At 47.5% G+C, this 20,483-nt stretch overlaps 2 protein-coding genes across 5 annotated transcripts in view; one reads left to right on the top strand and one right to left on the bottom strand.

The window, feature by feature from the left end:
• The first annotated feature begins 168 nt into the window (after nucleotides 1-168).
• rnasekb (ribonuclease, RNase K b) lies at nucleotides 169-2,862 on the top strand. Its single transcript, XM_056410965.1, has 3 exons — nucleotides 169-350; nucleotides 1,404-1,486; nucleotides 2,398-2,862. The coding sequence occupies exons 1-3, from the start codon at nucleotides 273-275 to the stop codon at nucleotides 2,540-2,542; spliced, it is 306 nt and encodes a 101-aa protein (XP_056266940.1). The 5' UTR covers nucleotides 169-272; the 3' UTR covers nucleotides 2,543-2,862.
• Nucleotides 2,863-10,787: 7,925 nt separating this feature from the next.
• nup98 (nucleoporin 98 and 96 precursor) overlaps nucleotides 10,788-20,483 on the bottom strand; it is a 21,132-nt gene continuing 11,436 nt past the window's right edge. For all 4 annotated transcript variants that reach the window (XM_056410639.1, XM_056410649.1, XM_056410658.1 and 1 more), the window contains exons 18-34: nucleotides 20,391-20,483; nucleotides 19,993-20,309; nucleotides 19,703-19,855; nucleotides 18,416-18,628; nucleotides 18,220-18,343; nucleotides 16,761-16,984; nucleotides 16,294-16,475; nucleotides 15,902-16,206; nucleotides 15,288-15,563; nucleotides 15,057-15,214; nucleotides 14,668-14,808; nucleotides 14,443-14,594; nucleotides 13,933-14,154; nucleotides 12,728-12,969; nucleotides 12,375-12,529; nucleotides 11,678-11,789; nucleotides 10,788-11,306 (exon numbers count right to left, since the gene is read on the bottom strand). The exon at nucleotides 20,391-20,483 is cut by the window's right edge and continues 21 nt beyond it. In XM_056410639.1, coding sequence (XP_056266614.1) covers nucleotides 11,113-11,306; nucleotides 11,678-11,789; nucleotides 12,375-12,529; nucleotides 12,728-12,969; nucleotides 13,933-14,154; nucleotides 14,443-14,594; nucleotides 14,668-14,808; nucleotides 15,057-15,214; nucleotides 15,288-15,563; nucleotides 15,902-16,206; nucleotides 16,294-16,475; nucleotides 16,761-16,984; nucleotides 18,220-18,343; nucleotides 18,416-18,628; nucleotides 19,703-19,855; nucleotides 19,993-20,309; nucleotides 20,391-20,483 — 3,263 coding nt within the window. In that variant the 3' untranslated portion in view covers nucleotides 10,788-11,112. The remainder of the gene's footprint in view (nucleotides 11,307-11,677; nucleotides 11,790-12,374; nucleotides 12,530-12,727; nucleotides 12,970-13,932; nucleotides 14,155-14,442; nucleotides 14,595-14,667; nucleotides 14,809-15,056; nucleotides 15,215-15,287; nucleotides 15,564-15,901; nucleotides 16,207-16,293; nucleotides 16,476-16,760; nucleotides 16,985-18,219; nucleotides 18,344-18,415; nucleotides 18,629-19,702; nucleotides 19,856-19,992; nucleotides 20,310-20,390) is intronic.

The following is a 20,483-nucleotide window of genomic DNA, read 5'->3' as shown; positions in this document are numbered from 1 at the left end:
ACAAATAAAAATCTAACAAAAAAAACACAATTCAATTAAAGAACAGAAAATGTAATTGGTCGCTCTCGGAAGAAAGGGCGGGGCTTGCCCAACTGGCCATCTTTTCATTGGTCGACAGCGCTGCGGGGGCACGAGCGGCACCGAGTAGAGCCGAGTAAACCCGAGCGACGAGGAGGATCAGCTGACTGCCCTTCGAACGGATCGCTCTCCTTTCAGGAACCAGACAGGAACAAATACCCGATCGGCTTCAGATCGATCCGCGGGACTCGGACATGCCGTCGCTTCTGTTCTGCGGGCCGAAGATGGCCGCGTGCGGGATCGTGATCAGCATCTGGGGGGTCATCATGCTGGTGAGCAGCGCGGGGCTGTCACTGGGACGGGGGGAGACTATCTCCTGGAATTATATTCATTCGATCGATGTTTTAATCGGAAATTCACGTCGGGTTTTGTCCCGCGCATGTTTTTAGTAGTGCACGTGCTCGTGTGCGCGCGCGCGGCCCTTAAACAGTAAAGAAACACCCGCCATCTGTCGCAGGCTATTCCAGGAACGTAAAGCTATCTGCGGGGAATAGACGGCGCCCACGCAGGCCGAGCTTCATACACACAGTATTAATAATCCTGCCCCAATAATCAAGACAGGTGATCGATCAGGGAGCTTCTACATCGCACCTGTCTGAATGAACGTGGTGGGGGTGGCTAATGTCTGGGCTTTCACTCAAATCAATGGCAGTCCTAAACGTTATTGTTGTTATTGTTAATATCATGATTATAGTTGTTCTCATGAAGCTGTCTGTGTTTTGAGCGTCTTTTACAGACCGAGACATTATTTCTGGTGTTTGTTGTTAAATTATTGATCATTTGATCGGCTGATGACACAAATATTAAAACATATGTTCAGTATTTTTTAGAGTTTTCATGTAATTATTTTTTTGGTCCAACACATTAAGAAGTTTTATGAAAGTGTTTGTAATAATTGAGGAACTGGAGGGGAGATCTTCGATGGTCATGTGACTCACGCCGGGCCTCGTGTGACCAGGGAGTCACAGGTTATGAACTATGTATTTATAGTTTGGTTTTATTTGAGTGTATTCTGATTTACATGTGTATATGTTTGTTGTATTTAACTTTAAATGACCATTTATTCACCTTTTAACCTTCATACGTTTAATGAATTCTTCCATTTTCAACGTAATGACCTCGTCTTCAAGCGTTTTGCTGTTACCGTTAGCTAGCTAGCATGCTAACGCCACCGTGCTTTCATGCTACAGTTGTGGTTATTTATATAATATTAATATTCTCAAGGAGTGTTCTGGAGGTTCAGTGTCTCGAGAGCTCTTAAACGTCTTGTTGTTGATATCTTTGGATGTAAACAGTGATTATTGATCTGACGTTTGGCTCCTCAGGCGATGCTCGGGATCTTCTTCAGCGCCAAGTCGGCCGTGCTGATCGAGGACGTCCCGTTCACCGAGGAAGACATCCGCAACGAGTGAGTCGCTCTGCATTCTGGGTGTTTGAGCTTCAACACAAGCGCTTCCTGTTCCCCGTCTTCTTCCTCTAACGATGTGTTCATCTCCTGCTGTGCGTCTTGGTTCTTCTGCAGGATGTTTACACTTCAAGTATTTAAAACTAGCTTCTGACATTTTATTGACAGAATAGGAAGAATTATCTTTTAAAGTTGTAAAACAGAATCAACCCTCTGAACCCCAACATGTTGATGTTTATCACTAACATGTTATTGTTTGTCTCATTTAATTAATAACACGTTCACGTTAATCGGATTGTTTAAAAAAACATTGGATTCTGAGCTTCTCGGTGAAACTATGACGTCATCATTGAGTCATGTGACACCAGCCGTCATGTGACAAGGAGAGGAGACACTGACTGAACTGGAGGAGATGAGATGTTTAGTTCCTGTGGTAACCATGACCCTGTGACCTTGTTCCCGTGGTAACCCTGACCCTGTGACCTTGTTCCCGTGGTAACCCTGACCCTGTGACCTTGTTCCCGTGGTAACCCTGACCTTGTTCCCGTGGTCACCCTGACCCTGTGACCTTGTTCCCGTGGTAACCCTGTGACCTTGTTCCCGTGGTGACCTTGTTCCCGTGGTAACCCTGTGACCTTGTTCCCGTGGTCACCCTGACCCTGTGACCTTGTTCCCGTGGTAACCCTGACCCTGTGACCTTGTTCCCGTGGTAACCCTGTGACCTTGTTCCCATGGTAACCCTGACCCTGTGACCTTGTTCCCGTGGTAACCCTGACCCTGTGACCTTGTTCCCGTGGTAACCCTGTGACCTTGTTCCCATGGTAACCCTGACCCTGTGACCTTGTTCCCGTGGTAACCCTGACCCTGTGACCTTGTTCCCGTGGTAACCCTGACCCTGTGACCTTGTCCCGCAGTAAAAACCCTCCCCAGAACATCTACGGGCTCTACAACCAGGTCGGCATCAACTGCTTCATCGCCGCCGGCATCTACGTGGCGGTGGGCGCCGTGTCGCTCTGCCAGGTCCGGCTCAACAAGCGGCAGGAGTACATGGTCACATAGGCGACCTTTGACCCCCGCTGTCACACCACTTCCTGTTCCCGCCGACCAACCGGCAGCCGCTACATCCGGTCGGCTCCCATTGGAAAACTAATTTATTAAAAAGTTTCAGCCTCTGATGTTTTGTTTGTTGTCGTTACATTCCTGTTGGGTCGCGTTGCCTTCAGGGACATTTAGTCTGTGAAGGAAACAAATATACGAGTCAAAGATTAAAGACGTGACGGTGGAGCTGCTGCTGAGCTCCAGATGCTCGACAAACCCAAACTGAGTCTTGTGACGCGTTGAGCTGGAAGTCCTTTGCAATAAAGTCTGAGTGAACCTCCGATGTCTTGTTGTTGTTGTTCTTTATTTGCACGAGTGAATAATTAGATGTTAATAAACATGTACACTAAAGCTGTTTACGTCTTAACTTCTGTTTATTGCGTGGTTCACGTCGCCAGGACTTTAAGTTACTTCATGAGGACGAAGATGTTCTTAAAGGGGCAGCGCGTCCAGTCGGTCCGGACCAACTCTGGGCCATGAAAGTTCAGTAACTGACAAAAAGGGAACGGAGGTTGTTTTAATGTTATTTACATGTTTTAATGTTGTTTTAATGTGTCTTGTTCGCGGGACAGAGCGGGCCGAACCATTATTCTCTGGGGGCAGGGGGGATGCACGTTTAAACTGGGTGTTTTCTGGATATACCGTCAAAGTTTGAATGAAATAAAATATCTTCAGCGTTGAGAATTCCCTCTGATCAACATTCCAGCTTTCATACACGATCAATAGGGCGACCAACTTTATTGAACTTGGTATCTCCCACCGAGTCACATTCCAAAGACTCCTCTGTCTCTAGCCTCCGAGTCCTCACTGAGGCGGACGATGGTGAGCTACAGCGGTCCAAGATCAGCGAAAATATATATATTTATATGTATATATATATATATATATACGTATATATATTTATATGTATATATATATAAATATATTTATATACGTATATATTTATATGTATATATATATATAAACTAGGGCTGTGAAACTATTACAAATTTTAATCAGGTTAATCACAGGTTTCTGTGGATTAATCATGATTAATCACATATTAAAGACGACCAACAACAGACGGATTGAAGCTCATTCTGCGCATGCGTTAAATGCGTTAAAAGAATTCACTAATTAATCCTGTAATTTAATCATAACGCGTTAACGCGTTATTTTTCACAGCACTAATATAAATATATATATACGTATATATACAGGACTGTCTCAGAAAATTAGAATATTGTGATAAAGTTCTTTATTTTCTGTAATGCAATTAAAAAATATTAAATATTAAAAGAATAAAAGGCTTGCAATATTTCAGTTGATTTGTAATGAATCCAGAATGCATGACATTTTTGTTTTTTTAATTGCATTACAGAAAATAAAGAACTTTATCACAATATTCTAATTTTCTGAGACAGTCCTGTATATATTTATATGTATATATAAATATACAGGACTGTCTCAGAAAATTAGAATATTGTGATAAAGTTCTTTATTTTCTGTAATGCAATTAAAAAAACAAAAATGTCATGCATTCTGGATTCATTACAAATCAACTGAAATATTGCAAGCCTTTTATTCTTTTAATATTGCTGATTATGGCTTACAGCTTAAGAAAACTCTAAAATCCTATCTCATACAATTTTAATATTTCCTCAGACCAAGTAAAAAAAATGATTTATAACAGCTGAGTGTTTGTCAAGGCTCAGGAAACCCTTGCAGGTGTTTCGAGTTAATTAGACAATTCAAGTGATTTGTTTAATACCCTACTAGTATACTTTTTCATGATATTCTAATATTTAGAGATAGGATATTTGAGTTTTCTTAAGCTGTAAGACATAATCAGCTATATTAAAAGAATAAAAGGCTTGCAATATTTCAGTTGATTTGTAATGAATCCAGAATGCATGACATTTTTTTTATTTTATTGCATTGCAGAAAATAAAGAACTTCATCACAATATTCTAATTTTCTGAGACAGTCCTGTATATACGTATATATATTTATATATATTTATATGTATATATATAAATATATTTATATTTGTATATATATTTATATGTATATATATAAATATATTTATATACGTATATATATATATTTATATGTATGTATATATATATATTTATATGTATATATATAAATATATTTATATACGTATATATATATTTATATATATTTATATATATATATAAATATATATATACGTATATATATATATATATACGTATATATATATATATATAGGCACAGATGTCTTCCACCTCCTTCTGAGGCTAAACTACTGATCGGGATCAACAGTTGCCAGCATGAACATTTATTATTTATTTCTTTGTTCACAAATGAAACTGAAAGTAAGAGTTGTGTCTCTCAAGTGGGTTAAACCATTATTCTCTAAAGGGGGGGGGGGTGATTGAAGAACAGCCAACGTTTGGTCAATAAGACCTGATGATGATAAATATATATTTAGGATACTTTTCAGATCAGGAGGGAAGTCGACAGGCTGTGAAACAGGAAGTTAGTTTCTGCCTCGTCCAGACAGCGTGTGTTCTCCCCTCCTCCTCCTCCCCTCCTCCTCCTCCTCCTGCTCCTCCTCCTCCTCCTCCTCCTGTGTTCCCCTGTAAGCAAAACCGGTCGGTGAAGAACCCGGAAGAGAAGGTGAGCGCTGCTTTTTCCTTTATGAGATTCTTTAATAACTTTCCTTACAAAACAGAATGCTGCTCAGTGGAGTGAGACCCGAGGAGTGTAGCCCGGAGTTCTGTTGAGCTTCTGATGTTTAATGTTCCTGTGATGAGGCGTTCAGGGTCGCTGAGGAAACGTGAGGATTCACAAGGCGTGTGGCTGGACGCTGAGCGAGAGCCGTGAACAGAACGGATCGGGAACACGAGAACGATCAGCGACCGGTCGGCTTCCGGTCGAGGGATCAACGGCCCGTTAAAGAGCCCCGCCCCAACCCCTCCACCCTCCTCAAGGTCCCGGTCCCCCGACCCGGACCCCGACCCTGACCCTCACCCCGACCCCTCATCCTGACCCGAAGCCTCATCCTGACCCCTCACCCCGACCCCTCATCCCGAAGCCTCATCCTGACCCCTCATCCCGACCCCTCATCCCGACCCCTCATCCTGACCCCTCACCCCGACCCCTCATCCTGACCCCTCACCCCGAAGCCTCATCCTGACCCCTCACCCCGACCCCTCATCCCGACCCCTCACCCCGAAGCCTCATCCCGACCCCTCACCCCGAAGCCTCATCCTGACCCCTCATCCCGACCCCTCATCCTGACCCCTCATCCCGAAGCCTCATCCTGACCCCTCATCCTGACCCCTCATCCCGACCCCTCATCCTGACCCCTCACCCCGACCCCTCATCCCGACCCCTCATCCTGACCCCTCACCCCGAAGCCTCATCCTGACCCCTCATCCTGACCCCTCATCCCGAAGCCTCATCCTGACCCCTCACCCCGAAGCCTCATCCAGACACCTCATCCCAACCCCTCATCCAGACACCTCATCCCAACCCCTCATCCAGACACCTCATCCCAACCCCTCATCCAGACACCTCATCCCAACCCCTCATCCAGACCCCTCATCCTGACCCAACACCTCATCCCAATTAGACCTCTTGTCCAAACCCAACTCCCAATCCGACCGACTCCCCGTCCAGACTCTGACCCCTCTTCCCAATCCGACCTCTGGTTCAGACCCGACTCCCAATCCGACTCCTGACCTCTCGTCCCAATCCAAATCATCATCCCGACCCGACTCCTCGACCCGACTCCTCGTCCGGACCAAACAACACAAACCTTTGTCCCGACTGCTCGGCCCAATCCGACCCCTCGAGGGGTCCGGGCCCCTCGACGTCCTCCCCAGAACACGAGTCATTAATCCTTAGTGAGGATTATCTTGACGAACACGCGTTTGTTTGACAGAAATCCCAAATCTCTTGGTTCCAGATGCCGTTTGTGGTTTTCGAGACTCGTTGGAAAAAAGCCCTGAGCTCCATCCTGGAGGAGCTGACCGCCCCGGAATTCAAGAAGCTGCTGTTCAGACTGGACAAGATCCCTCAAGGCCAGAAGGCCGAGATCCCCAGAGAGGCGCTCCCCGACCAGATCGTGAAGAGCTACGGGCCCGAAGGGTCCATCTTGGCCATCGAGAAGGAAATGAAGGTCCTGCCCAGGAACGACGCCCGAGTCCAGGAGCTGCTCCGCCCCTTTGTGGACAAAGTGAGAGAACAGAAGAAACTACAGCAGGAAACCAGAGGTGAGGCCGTCGAGATGCTGTTGTTTATTCTGACCGAGAACATCAAACACATCTCCCACCTCCAGGAGACGGTTCTCCACTCTCCACATACAGGACTGTCTCAGAAAATTAGAATATTGTGATAAAGTTCTTTATTTTCTGTAATGCAATTAAAAAAACAAAAATGTCATGCATTCTGGATTCATTACAAATCAACTGAAATATTGCAAGCCTTTTATTCTTTTAATATTGCTGATTATGGTTTACAGCTTAAGAAAACTCTAAAATCCTATCATAAAATTTTAATATTTCCTCAGACCAAGTAAAAAAAAAGATTTCTAACAGCTGAGTGTTTGTCAAGGCTCAGGAAACCCTTGCAGGTGTTTCGAGTTAATTAGACAATTCAAGTGATTTGTTTAATACCCTACTAGTATACTTTTTCATGATATTCTAATATTTAGAGATAGGATATTTGAGTTTTCTTAAACTGTAAGCCATAATCAGCAATATTAAAAGAATAAAAGGCTTGCAATATTTCAGTTGATTTGTAATGAATCCAGAATGCATGACATTTTTGTTTTTTTAATTGCATTACAGAAAATAAAGAACTTCATCACAATATTCTAATTTTCTGAGACAGTCCTGTATATGTTATATATATTTATATATATATATATTTATATATAATATATATTTATATATTTATATATTTAAATATTATATATATGTCCCATATAAATATATATATATATATACATATATGTATATATATTATATGTATTTAAATATTATAAAAACATATATATACATATATATATATATATATATATATATATATATATATTTATAGGTCAAAACAAATGCAGAACAAAAGTAAGACATGTTTGTATTTTCCAGGTCAAGTGAAGAGCCCGGATGAGAAGGTGAGCGTCACTCCGCGTACATATCTTATCATATCTTATATCATATCTTAACTTATCTTATCATATCTTATATCATATCTTAACTTATCATATCTTATCATATCTTATATCATATCTTAACTTATCTTATCATATCTTATATCATATCTTATCATATATCATATCTTATAATATCTTATCATATATTATATCCTATCTTTTTTATCATATCTTAACTTATCTTATCATATCTTAAATCATATCTTATCATATCTTATATCATATCTTATCATAACATCTCATCTCATCTGTTCATAGTCGTACGTTGGGGGGCCAGAGGGGGACTTCCTGTCCATGATGACACTCATGTGCTCCTCTGGTCTCTAGCTGATTCTCTGAGTCCTTACATACACCCTACTGTGCTTACATACACCCTGCGGTGCTTACATACACCCTGCGGTGCTTACATACACCCTACTGTGCTTACATACACCCTGAGGTGCTTACATACACCCTACTGTGCTTACATACACCCTGAGGTGCTTACATACACCCTACTGTGCTTACATACACCCTGCGGTGCTTACATACACCCTACTGTGCTTACATACACCCTGCGGTGCTTACATACACCCTTCTGTGCTTACATACACCCTGCGGTGCTTACATACACCCTACTGTGCTTACATACACCCTTCTGTGCTTACATACACCCTGCGGTGCTTACATACACCCTGCGGTGCTTACATACACCCTGCGGCGCTTACATACAGCCTGAGTCGTGGTCGTCCCGGTGTCGGCAGGTCCAGTGGGTGCGGCTGAAGGTCACGGGGGTCAAGTCGTTCAACAGCAGGAACACTCACCTGCAGGTGGAGCTGGGCGGCGAGCAGCAGGTGCTCTACGTCACCACGAGGCTCCTGGTGGAGGCGCTGGGCTTCACGCCGGAGAACCCGCCCCCACTGCCGCTCAGCGCCAAGGCCCAGACACAGGGCAAGAAGATCACCGCCCTGCACCGGTAGAGGGGGGGGGTCCTGATCCGATGTGAGGTCAAAGGTCAGGGGTGTCTGTGTACAGTGTGTGTGTGATTTTACTCATAGGTTCATTCCTCTTCCTGTTGGGCTTCACATGTTTTTCAGATCAAAACATATTTATTCGTTGATGTTTTTATGTTCAACAGAAATAAAGTTCAGGAAGTTGTAAAAGTTTTTAGTTTCTTTTCCGCTGATAAGATTCAGAAGTTAAGTTGCCGAGACACGGAGGCTCCCGGCGAGCGCTCCACGGCGCCCCCAGTGGCCCGTTTAGGGATCGCCCACCACGACTTACATTACATCCACTTATTAAGAGGGAGAGACCAGGAGACCATGAGACCACGAGACCACCATGAGAGCATCACCATGAGACCTTGAGACCACCACCATGAGACCACCATGAGACCACCATGAGACCATCACCATGAGACCACCTTAAGACCACCATGAGAGCATCACCATGAGACCTTGAGACCACCATGAGACCATCACCATGAGACCACCTTAAGACCATGAGACCACCATGAGAGCATCACCATGAGACCTTGAGACCACCATGAGACCATCACCATGAGACCACCATGAGACCATCACCATGAGACCACCTTAAGACCATGAGACCACCATGAGAGCATCACCATGAGACCATCACCATGAGACCTTGAGACCACCATGAGACCTTGAGACCACCATGAGACCACCATGAGAGCATCACCATGAGACCTTGAGACCACCATGAGACCATCACCATGAGACCACCTTAAGACCATGAGACCACCATGAGAGCATCACCATGAGACCTTGAGACCACCATGAGACCATCACCATGAGACCACCTTAAGACCATGAGACCACCATGAGAGCATCACCATGAGACCATCACCATGAGACCTTGAGACCACCATGAGACCATCACCATGAGACCTTGAGACCACCATGAGACCATCACCATGAGACCTTGAGACCACCATGAGACCATCACCACGAGACCATGAGACCACCACGAGACCATCACCATGAGACCATCACCACGAGACCACCTTAAGACCATGAGACCACCATGAGAGCATCACCTTGAGACCACCATGAGACCATCACCATGAGACCACCTTAAGACCACCATGAGAGCATCACCATGAGACCACCATGAGACCATCACCATGAGACCTTGAGACCACCATGAGACCATCACCATGAGACTTTAAGACCACCATGAGAGCATCACCTTAAGACCACCATGAGACCTTAAGACCACCATGAGACCTTGAGAGGACCATGAGACCATCACCATGAGACCTTGAGACCACCATGAGACCATCACCATGAGACCTTGAGACCACCATGAGACCATCACCATGAGACCTTGAGACCACCATGAGACCTTGAGACCACCATGAGACCATCACCATGAGACCATCACCACGAGACCACCTTAAGACCATGAGACCACCATGAGAGCATCACCTTGAGACCACCATGAGACCATCACCATGAGACCACCTTAAGACCACCATGAGAGCATCACCATGAGACCACCATGAGACCATCACCATGAGACCTTGAGACCACCATGAGACCATCACCATGAGACTTTAAGACCACCATGAGAGCATCACCTTAAGACCACCATGAGACCTTGAGACGACCATAAGACGACCATGAGACCATCACCATGAGACCACCTTAAGACCACCATGAGACCTTAAGACCACCATGAGACCTTGAGAGGACCATGAGACCATCACCATGAGACCTTGAGACCACCATGAGACCTTGAGACCACCATGAGACCATCACCATAGGTCATTTTGAACGTTGAGCTTTTCCTCCAAAACAAAATCCACCGTCTTCATGACAAATTACTTAAGAAATGTCTTTAATATTAAGAACATTGTCTTTAATATTGATAAATGTCTTTAATATTAAGAACATTGTCTTTAATATTGATAAATGTCTTTAATATTAAGAACATTGTCTTTAATATTAAGAACATTGTCTTTAATATTAATAAATGTGTCTTTAATATTTAGAACATTGTCTTTAATATTCAGAGAAAGGTCTTTCATGTCTTTAATAAAGAGAAGCATCTTTATTCACATATCGACAGATGAACGCTATGCTAAGCTAAGCTAACGGCTGCTTTTTGTTCACGTTTATCATAAAAAAACAAATCTTTGCGTCCTCTCTTGGAGCCAAACGGCCGACGCGGCTCCGCCTTTGGGGTCAGAGGTCAAACTCGAGGACCGAAGCCGCGTGAACGCTAACGCGCTAAAACCGTTAAAACGCCTGAAACGTTTCATTCTTCTCATTCTCCCTGAAGACGGCGAGGAATGTTTGTCCTGAGGGTCGGACTGCAGGTCGCCCGGCGCGCCGCGCTCTCATTGGCCGACGATGAGCTGGCGCAGGTACGCCTGCGTGAGGCCGCGCAGCTCCTCCAGCGCGTAGTCCTCGGGCATCGGCAGGCGGCCGATGTGCGGCGCCAGGCGGGCGAGCGGCACGGCGAGCGAGTCGGAGGCGCCGAGCTGCAGCCGCAGCACCACGCGCAGGATGTTGGCCACGCGCTTCGCCATCTCTGAGGGGGGAGGGGTTAAAAACATCTTTACGGTTCAGAAAATGCATTTAGATTTTTTTAAATACATATTTAGGTTAAATACAAATATTTTTTTTATTTAATATTAAATAAATGATTTAAGTGAAATAAAAATAATTTTGAATTTTTTTATTATTATTCAAGATTCAATAAAATACTTATTATTATTTAGGTTAAATAAAAACATTTAGATACAGAAAAAACTCATTTTTATTTATTTAGGTTAAATATAAATAATCAGGAAGTCATGCTGACTGCATTTATTTATAATATTTTACAGATATATATTTTGAGTTGCTGCAGCTCTTCTCTTCCTCGGCCAATCAGAGGCCAGCTGGTGCTCCGTCTCTCACCTGATTGGGCGAGCCGGTCCCTGGCGGAGCTGCAGGGCAGCAGCTCGATTCTGCTGCACAGAGACGTGACGTCGGCATGGAGACGCTCCAACGCGTAGCCGGAGGTCTCCACCTGCAACACAGGTACTCCACCTTCAGGTACTTGTACTGCAGGTACTCCACCTTCAGGTACTTGCACTGCAGGTACTCCACCTTCAGGTACTTGTACTGCAGGTACTCCACCTTCAGGTACTTGCACTGCAGGTACTCCACCTTCAGGTACTTGCACTGCAGCTACTCCACCTTCAGGTACTTGTACTGCAGGTACTCCACCTTCAGGTACTTGTACTGCAGCTACTCCACCTTCAGGTACTTGCACTGCAGGTACTCCACCTTCAGGTACTTGTACTGCAGGTACTCCACCTTCAGGTACTTGTACTGCAGGTACTCCACCTTCAGGTACTTGTACTGCAGGTACTCCACCTTCAGGTACTTGCACTGCAGGTACTCCACCTTCAGGTACTTGTACTTCTCATATCCTTTTTTTAACGTAACAGTTCTCGTTGACATCTTATAAAATACGATCACATGAACTTCTCCTATAACTTTTATCAGGCAGAAGATGTAAACAATAAAAACGGCATTAGCGTTGAGTTTCATATTTCTGACGGTCCTTGAACGCATCCTTTCTGAAGAAGGCTTCAGTCATAAAAGGTACCTGCTGGACGTCCTGCAGGGTCTTGGTGACCCGGATGTAGTCCAGGTAGACCCCCCCCGCCGTGTCCCAGTCTTGGATGGTGGCGCTGCGTTCAGGGACCGCCAGCCCCTCCAGGAACTCCAGCAGGTAGTCGTGGTTGTCGTTGATGATGCAATCTACGGCAGGACGAGAGGGACAAGCTTCAACACCTGGAACACCGACAGGTGTCTCAAGATAATACATCAACAAGTGTTTGATGAGTTTAAATATTAATAATTATTAAAATAACTAATGGTATAAACCTATGAGTACAATAGATATAGACTGGGTTTCGTTCCAGGACCCGTCTCTTAAAGCGACAGTAGCACGCCTACCCGAGGCCAGGTGCCGGATGAGCAGCCGGTGGCAGCGGCTCCAGAGCCCGGCGCGGTACAGGTGCAGCGCCTCCCGGTGGCGGTCGCCGGCGCTGCGGGCGCGGGTGGCCTTGGCCTCGTGGAGCCACTGACCCGGGATCAGCAGCCGCTCCGTCAGGAACAGCTCCCGCCGCAGAGACTCGTCCGTCTCCTGCAGGCGGCAGTGAAGGGTCAACATCGCCCTCACCGCACGCTCCCGCTGGCTGAGAGGAGGAGAGGAGGAAGAAGAGGAAGAAGAGGAACGAGAAGAAGAAGAAAGTTGTACACAGTTGATTGAAGCCAGCGCCACAAGAGTCCAGCGGTTCTCTCTGGTTCTCTCGCTCTTCTCTCTGGTTCTCTCGCTCTTCTCTCTGGTTCTCTCGCTCTTCTCTCTGGTTCTCTCGCTCTTCTCTCTGGTTCTCTCGCTCTTCTCTCTGGTTCTCTCGCTCTTCTCTCTGGTTCTCTCGCTCTTCTCTCTGGTTCTCTCTTCTTCTGGTTCTCTGCCTCTACTCTCTGGTTCTCTCGCTCTTCTCTCTGGTTCTCTCGCTCTTCTCTCTGGTTCTCTCGCTCTTCTCTCTGGTTCTCTCGCTCTTCTCTCTGGTTCTCTCGCTCTTCTCTCTGGTTCTCTCGCTCTTCTCTCTGGTTCTCTCGCTCTTCTCTCTGGTTCTCTAGCTCTTCTCTCTGGTTCTCTAGCTCTTCTCTCTGGTTCTCTAGCTCTTCTCTCTGGTTCTCTCGCTCTTCTCTCTGGTTCTCTCGCTCTTCTCTCTGGTTCTCTCGCTCTTCTCTCTGGTTCTCTCGCTCTTCTCTCTGGTTCTCTCGCTCTTCTCTCTGGTTCTCTCGCTCTTCTCTCTGGTTCTCTAGCTCTTCTCTCTGGTTCTCTAGCTCTTCTCTCTGGTTCTCTCTGGTTCTCTCGCTCTTCTCTCTGGTTCTCTCGCTCTTCTCTCTGGTTCTCTCGCTCTTCTCTCTGGTTCTCTCGCTCTTCTCTCTGGTTCTCTCGCTCTTCTCTCTGGTTCTCTCGCTCTTCTCTCTGGTTCTCTCGCTCTTCTCTCTGGTTCTCTCGCTCTTCTCTCTGGTTCTCTCGCTCTTCTCTCTGGTTCTCTCGCTCTTCTCTCTGGTTCTCTCACTCTTCTCTCTGGTTCTCTCGCTCTTCTCTCTGGTTCTCTAGCTCTTCTCTCTGGTTCTCCTACCTGTGGTCGGGGATGTGCAGCAGGATGAAGACGGCCATGTGCCACAGCCCGGCGCTCTCCAGCAGCGCGGCGTAGCTGGCGTGAAGCAGGCCGCGCCGCGCCGCGCTCAGGTGGCCGAACGCCAGCGCCTGCAAGACGCTCCACAGGTGCCAACTGAGCCGGTAGTCCAGACGCTGCCAGGTGACGCTCAGGGGGTCCAGCAGCTGCTGCAGGCCGTAGTGTCTGGGGGGGGGGGGGGGGGGGGAGGAGGAATTTTAGGTGATTAAAAACATGTCATCTTCATCATCGGAGACGTAAACAAGGAGGAGTCCCGTTGGAAACAGGAAGTCTGATAAATGAGTTTCCAGCTTCCTGTTTGAAGCGACTCAGAACTGAACTCGTTCAGTCTTGAAAATGAGAAAAGTTTGTTTCCCCTAAACAACGAGAGCGTAAGTCAAGATACGTTGACAGAAGCACGACGTGACACCTGTCGCTCTGCTCTCAACAGACTCGTGACGAGCCGCCGCCCACCTGTCGCTGTAGAGCTTCAGCAGGTGGAAGCAGAGGTCGTGCAGCGGCCGTTTAGGCTCCTCCTCCTCCTCCTCCTCCATCGTGTCCGGTTGCTCCGCCTCCAGGTACGGGGGCAGCGGGGCGCAGGCGTACTTCCCCCCCTCACATGAGCCCTGCAGGAGGGACACGCCCACACGGTGAGCCTCCCAACAACAACAACAACAACAACAAGCTGCTGAGGCTCACCTGGAAGGCGGCTTCGTATCTGGCGAGGGCGTCGGCCACGGAGGCCGTGGGCGGCAGCATGAACCACAGGTGCACCGCCAAGCAGCGCTTCCAGTCCAGCTCGGAGCACACGTTCACCACCGAGTCAGAGGACGGCCACACCTGAGGGAACCGGGTCAGAGGGACGGGACCCGGGTCAGAGGATATGTGTATTATATATATATATGTGTATTATATATATATATAATATGTATAAGAAGATATATTATATGTGTGAATATGATCTACTTCATGATATAAAACAGTAATTTAAAGTTTCTTTCTCGTCTATCAGAACAGGAAGTCGTTGAGCCGTAAAGCCCGCCTCCCGATGGATTTGATTGGCCGACGGTGCTCGGCGGCGTGCGTACGAGTTTCCCGGAGAGCAGCGTGAAGATGCGCAGCCGCTCCTCGGGCAGGAAGCAGTCGGTCTGCATGCGGCTCCAGTCGGCGAGCTGCAGGCCCAGCAGGTCCCGGCAGTCCTGGGCGCCGCCGGCCTGCGCCAGCAGCAGAGCCAATCGGTGGTCTCCTGGGAGCCAGAGGGGGGGGTCAGAGGGGCCTTTGTAGGTCTTGGTGTTAAGACCGCGGCGCCGACGCCTCACCTTCCTTCTGCGCCAGGCGGCACGCCTCGCTGACCCGGTTCCCCGTCAGGTAGCTGAACACGGCGTCGGCGTGCCGACCCTTCGCCGCCAGCGCCACCTCCTCCTCCACCCGGCGAGCGGCGCCGCGGGACAGCCAGGCCGAGAAGCTCCGCCTCCTCTCCAGCTGCTGCTCGTAGGCGCCGGGCGGCTCGGCGTCGGGCTCCGGGTCGGCGGGGCCCAGCCGGCCCCACAGGGCCTCGCACAGGGTCCAGACCTCGGACCAGGAGCCCAGGAGGGCTGCGGGGGGGCGGAGCAGAACCAGCCAATGAGGAGCCGGGCTGGGGTCACGTGACCAACAGCAGGAAGTGGGGACTGAGCCAAGAAGAAGTACTAGAAGACATCGTCCTCACGTAAAAGTGCTACGGTTATATATTAATGTGTTAATGCGGCTGCTTGATATGAAACAGGATTGAATATTTGATATAATTATATTTATGTGATTAATATTGTTAACTATAAATAACTATAAACTCATTATATTTCCCTCTGAGGCGTCGAGGAGTCTCCATCTTTACGTCCTCATTGCATCACGTTCCTCTCCTCTAATAAAAGGCGCGCCTGTCCCTTTAACTCACGGTCGGCTCCGCCATTCTCGCCGCTCAGCTCCACGATCCACTCGGCGTACTCGTGCAGCGCCGCCACGCCGGGCTGCGGGCGCACCAGCGGGCAGGAGGAGGCGTGGCCGGTGACCACGGTGCTGTGCTTCAGGCAGATCTCTAGGGGGCGCTGCAGCACCGCCTGGTCCCGGTCCTGGTCCCGGTCCTGGTCCCGGTCCAGGTCCTGGACCCGGTCCTGGTCCAGGTCCTGGTCCCAGGTCTTCATGGGGGTCTCCAGGCCCTGCAGCCGCTCCAGCACCACCTTGTAGGGGGTCTCCATCAGCCTGAGGAGGACACACCTTCTTAGCCGCCGCCTCCTCCTCCTCCTCCTCCTCCTCCTCCTCCTCCTCCTCCTCGGTTCAGGTCCTCACGGTTTGCTCCTGGCGGGTTTCGGCAGGAAGCTGAAGTCCGTCGTGGTGAGTTCATGGCGGTCGGGACGTTTGCCCGCCAGCGAGCCGAGCCGCTCGCCGCAGTGAGCCAGCGTCCAGCCGGGGCCCCAGCCGACCCGGAAGGACCGGCCCACGAAGAGCCCGGCGTCCATCAGCAGAGCGCCCTGCGGAGCGTCAACGGACGGTCCTTGAACACACCACGAGCGGCAAACACTTCCACCAAGTTTCATGAATGACTTCTGAACCCAAAAGGATGATTTAGATATTCGTGACGTTAGCTTAGCGTAGCTTAGCTTTTATTAAGCAGAATATTATATATTATTATTAAATCGCTTCGTTTGCAGCTCAATTGTTTAATTTAATCATTTTAAATAATCTGTAATATGTTTTCTTGATTCCATCATATTTTGGTATGATTGTTTCTTTGTTGACAAACAACAACAACAAACCTTCCCCCGAGTGACCGACTGCTCCAGGGCCACCGGGCCCCCGAGCCGCCGGGCGCCGACCGTCCTGACGGACAGCTCCGGGGTGCGGGGGGGCAGCAGGAAGGGGGAGGGGCGGGGGGGCTCTCTGGGAGACCCCCGAGGAAGAGGAAGAAGAGGAGGACGAGGAGAGTCGGCCAGCTGGGAGAAGAGGCCGGAGGTGAAGCGAGCCTGAAGAAGCCCCCCCACTGCGGAGAGAACATCTTCATCACTAGGACGCCATTCACATCTTCATCACTCTGCTGCTCTGTTTATACCTTCATCTTCATCACTATGCTGCTGTTTATACCTTCATCTTCATCACTATGCTGCTGTTTATACCTTCATCTTCATCACTATGTTTCTGTTTATAATACCTTCATCACTATGTTTCTGTTTATAATACCTTCATCTTCATCACTATGCTTCTGTTTATAATACCTTCATCTTCATCACTATGCTTCTGTTTATACCTTCATCTTCATCACTGTTTCTGTTTATAATACCTTCATGTTCATCACTAGGCTGCTCTGTTTATAATACCTTCATCTTCATCACTATGTTTCTGTTTATAATACCTTCATGTTCATCACTAGGCTGCTCTGTTTATAATACCTTCATCTTCATCACTATGTTTGTTTATAATACCTTCATCTTCATCACTAGGCTGCTCTGTTTATAATACCTTCATCTTCATCACTATGTTTGTTTATAATACCTTCATCTTCATCACTAGGCTGCTCTGTTTATAATACCTTCATGTTCATCACTAGGCTGCTCTGTTTATAATACCTTCATCTTCATCACTATGCTTCTGTTTATAATACCTTCATGTTCATCACTAGGCTGCTCTGTTTATAATACCTTCATCTTCATCACTGTTTCTGTTTATAATACCTTCATCTTCATCACTAGGCTGCTCTGTTTATAATACCTTCATGTTCATCACTAGGCTGCTCTGTTTATAATACCTTCATCTTCATCACTATGCTTCTGTTTATAATACCTTCATGTTCATCACTAGGCTGCTCTGTTTATAATACCTTCATCTTCATCACTGTTTCTGTTTATAATACCTTCATCACTAGGCTGCTCTGTTTATAATACCTTCATCTTCATCACTAGGCTGCTCTGTTTATAATACCTTCATCTTCATCACTATGCTTCTGTTTATAATACCTTCATCTTCATCACTATGCTTCTGTTTATAATACCTTCATCTTCATCACTATGCTTCTGTTTATAATACCTTCATCACTATGCTTCTGTTTATAATACCTTCATCTTCATCACTATGCTTCTGTTTATAATACCTTCATCACTATGCTTCTGTTTATAATACCTTCATCTTCATCACTATGCTTCTGTTTATAATACCTTCCTCCACTGAGGCGCCCTAAAGCAAGGCACTGATTGAAACAGGAAGTGGGCAGCGGCTTCGTACCGGAGGGGCGGCTCGGCGTTCCCGGCACGACGATGCGAGGAGACGAGACGTCGACCTTCGTCACGCGCTGATCCTCCAGCATGTCCTCCTCCTCTTCCTCGGCGAACAGCGACGCCTTCATGATCTGCAGAGAAAACACGACGTTCAAGACTTTGTTAATCCGGCCCGTCACTTCCTGTGAGGCGGGCGTGTCTACCTGCAGAGTGTGCGGGTTGATGCCGAGCGAGGACGCCATGCGGCCGGACGCCGACACGCCGTCGCTCTCGGCGGGGCCCGGGCCCCCGAGCCGCTCGGCGCTGCGGTCCAGGTCGTCGTCTCCCAGCATGCTCTCTGTCGGGAAGCTCTGGGTGATGTCGGCCATGTCGCTGTCCAGCTCGGCCACGCCGCCCGGCAGCTCCACGGCGTCAGGCTGCACACACACACACACACACTGAAGGTCACGTGGAGGTCAAGACAACAAACTGTTGTCTCTTTATTTACTTTAACTTTCTTCTTGAACATTTTGATTTCTCCTTCAGGTTTTGTTACTTTAGTTTCTCCGTTGTGAGATTTATTTTGCGACAGTTTCATGTTCATATCATTAATAAAGTTTATTATTTACAAAAACTCTTAAAGTAAATCCTTCAGATCAAAGAACAATAAACATTATAATGGAAAACAAAGAATGTAGAAACTAATATGAACTTAATCACTAAAGATTAACATTTAAAACAAACTTTAGACCAAAGATTAAAAGTCTTCATTAACTTTATTAGGTTGTTTTTATTAAAATGCATAAAAATCACACTTGAAGTATTTAAACGGAACAAACTCATAACAGTTTATTATAAAGTTAATAACAGAAGTCCTGAAGAAACAAAACCGACAGAAAATACTTTGTTTAAATATCAATAGAATAAAATAATAATATACCCAACAGATCAAAAGAACTTTAGTGAAATCACAGAAAGTAACTAAAAGAATAAAATATACGCGTGTGTGTATATAAATATATACACATATATATATTTATATAAATAACTCACTCGTCCGATATTTAAGATTCCCTGTTGGGACGTGGCCGTCATAAATGGAGGCGGAGCTTGTGTGACAAAAAGAAACATTTGAAGTCGTCTCAGTTTTGGGGGAATGTGATCCTTAAAATATTATGCAACTAAACTAAAACTATTGAGAACAGCATTTATAAAGCTGCAGGTGTAACGTTATGAGGACCACCTGAAGCTGCAACGTTATGAGGACCACCTGAAGCGGCAGGTGTAACGTTATGAGGACCACCTGAAGCTGCAGGTACAACGTTATGAGGACCACCTGAAGCGGCAGGTACAACGTTATGAGGGAAACCTCTCGTATGAATCTATAAAGAATATCTACGCCTGCTCTGCAGAGAGAACTTCTTTTTATTTATCAGGGACGAAGCGAGCAGGAGTTAGAGACGCTACTTCATCCTCAGGTGTCAGTGAGGAGGAGGAGCAGGCTGCTCTACCTGAGCCTGTAGCGCCACCTGCTGCTGGGAGGCGGGCAGCTGCAGCCTGGCGGGGAGCGCCGACATCACCTTCATCTTTTTGGGGTCGGCTTTGAGCGGCTCGTCCTCCTCTTCATCAGAGTCCTGGAGGCCGTACTTTGAGAAATGGGCCACCTGAGGGAGAGAGGGGGCGGAGTCAGTTACACCTGGGAGGCAGGGTCAGTTGCAACAGTGGGAGGAGTCAGTTACACCTGGGAGGCAGGGTCAGTTGCAACAGTGGGAGGAGTCAGTTACACCTGGGGGCGACGTACCTCGAACACCCAGGAGCCGGTCTCCGCCCTGTACTCCAGGAAGCGCGCGCCCTGCTTGCGCGAGGCCTTCTCCAGCCGGCCCTCGTAGTTCATCTCCGCGAGGCGCTCGGGGCTCCGGATCTGAGCGCAGGCCGTCTTGTCGTTGGGCCAGACGCCGTCCAGGGTCACCTCCGCTCGCCTGTTAAGCCCCTCCCCCTCCGCGGGCTTGTTCTTGTCGTCCGGGTACACGATGACCTCTTTGCGTCTGAAGTGCACGATCTCGTCCACGTTTAGCGCCGTCACGTCCACCTCGCCGGGGAAGAAGATGGAGCCGTAGCCTGCGAGGGCCAATCGGAGCGGAGCGCTTAGAGAACCGCGCCCACGACTCTCCGGGCGCGGCCGAAGAACGGCGGCGTTACCTTTCCTGCCGACGGTGAAGTTGTCCACCACGCACACGCCGCCCTCGTCCACCATCTCCGAGAGGTCGTCCATGGAGGGGATGGTGTAGTAGC

This window comes from Pseudoliparis swirei, chromosome 3, assembly GCF_029220125.1.
Source record: "Pseudoliparis swirei isolate HS2019 ecotype Mariana Trench chromosome 3, NWPU_hadal_v1, whole genome shotgun sequence".
Lineage (NCBI taxonomy): Eukaryota > Metazoa > Chordata > Actinopteri > Perciformes > Liparidae > Pseudoliparis > Pseudoliparis swirei.
Note: the sequence above shows the minus strand (reverse complement) of the source record. Positions and strands in the feature narration are given on the sequence as shown.

Bases quoted from the DNA above. Each gene is read 5' to 3' on its own strand.
- rnasekb (XM_056410965.1), top strand. From the start codon at position 273: ATGCCGTCGCTTCTGTTCTGCGGGCCGAAGATGGCCGCGTGCGGGATC. The intron at 351-1,403 runs GTGAGCAGCGCG...TTGGCTCCTCAG, and splicing joins TCTGGGGGGTCATCATGCTG to GCGATGCTCGGGATCTTCTT. The intron at 1,487-2,397 runs GTGAGTCGCTCT...CTTGTCCCGCAG, and splicing joins GAGGAAGACATCCGCAACGA to TAAAAACCCTCCCCAGAACA.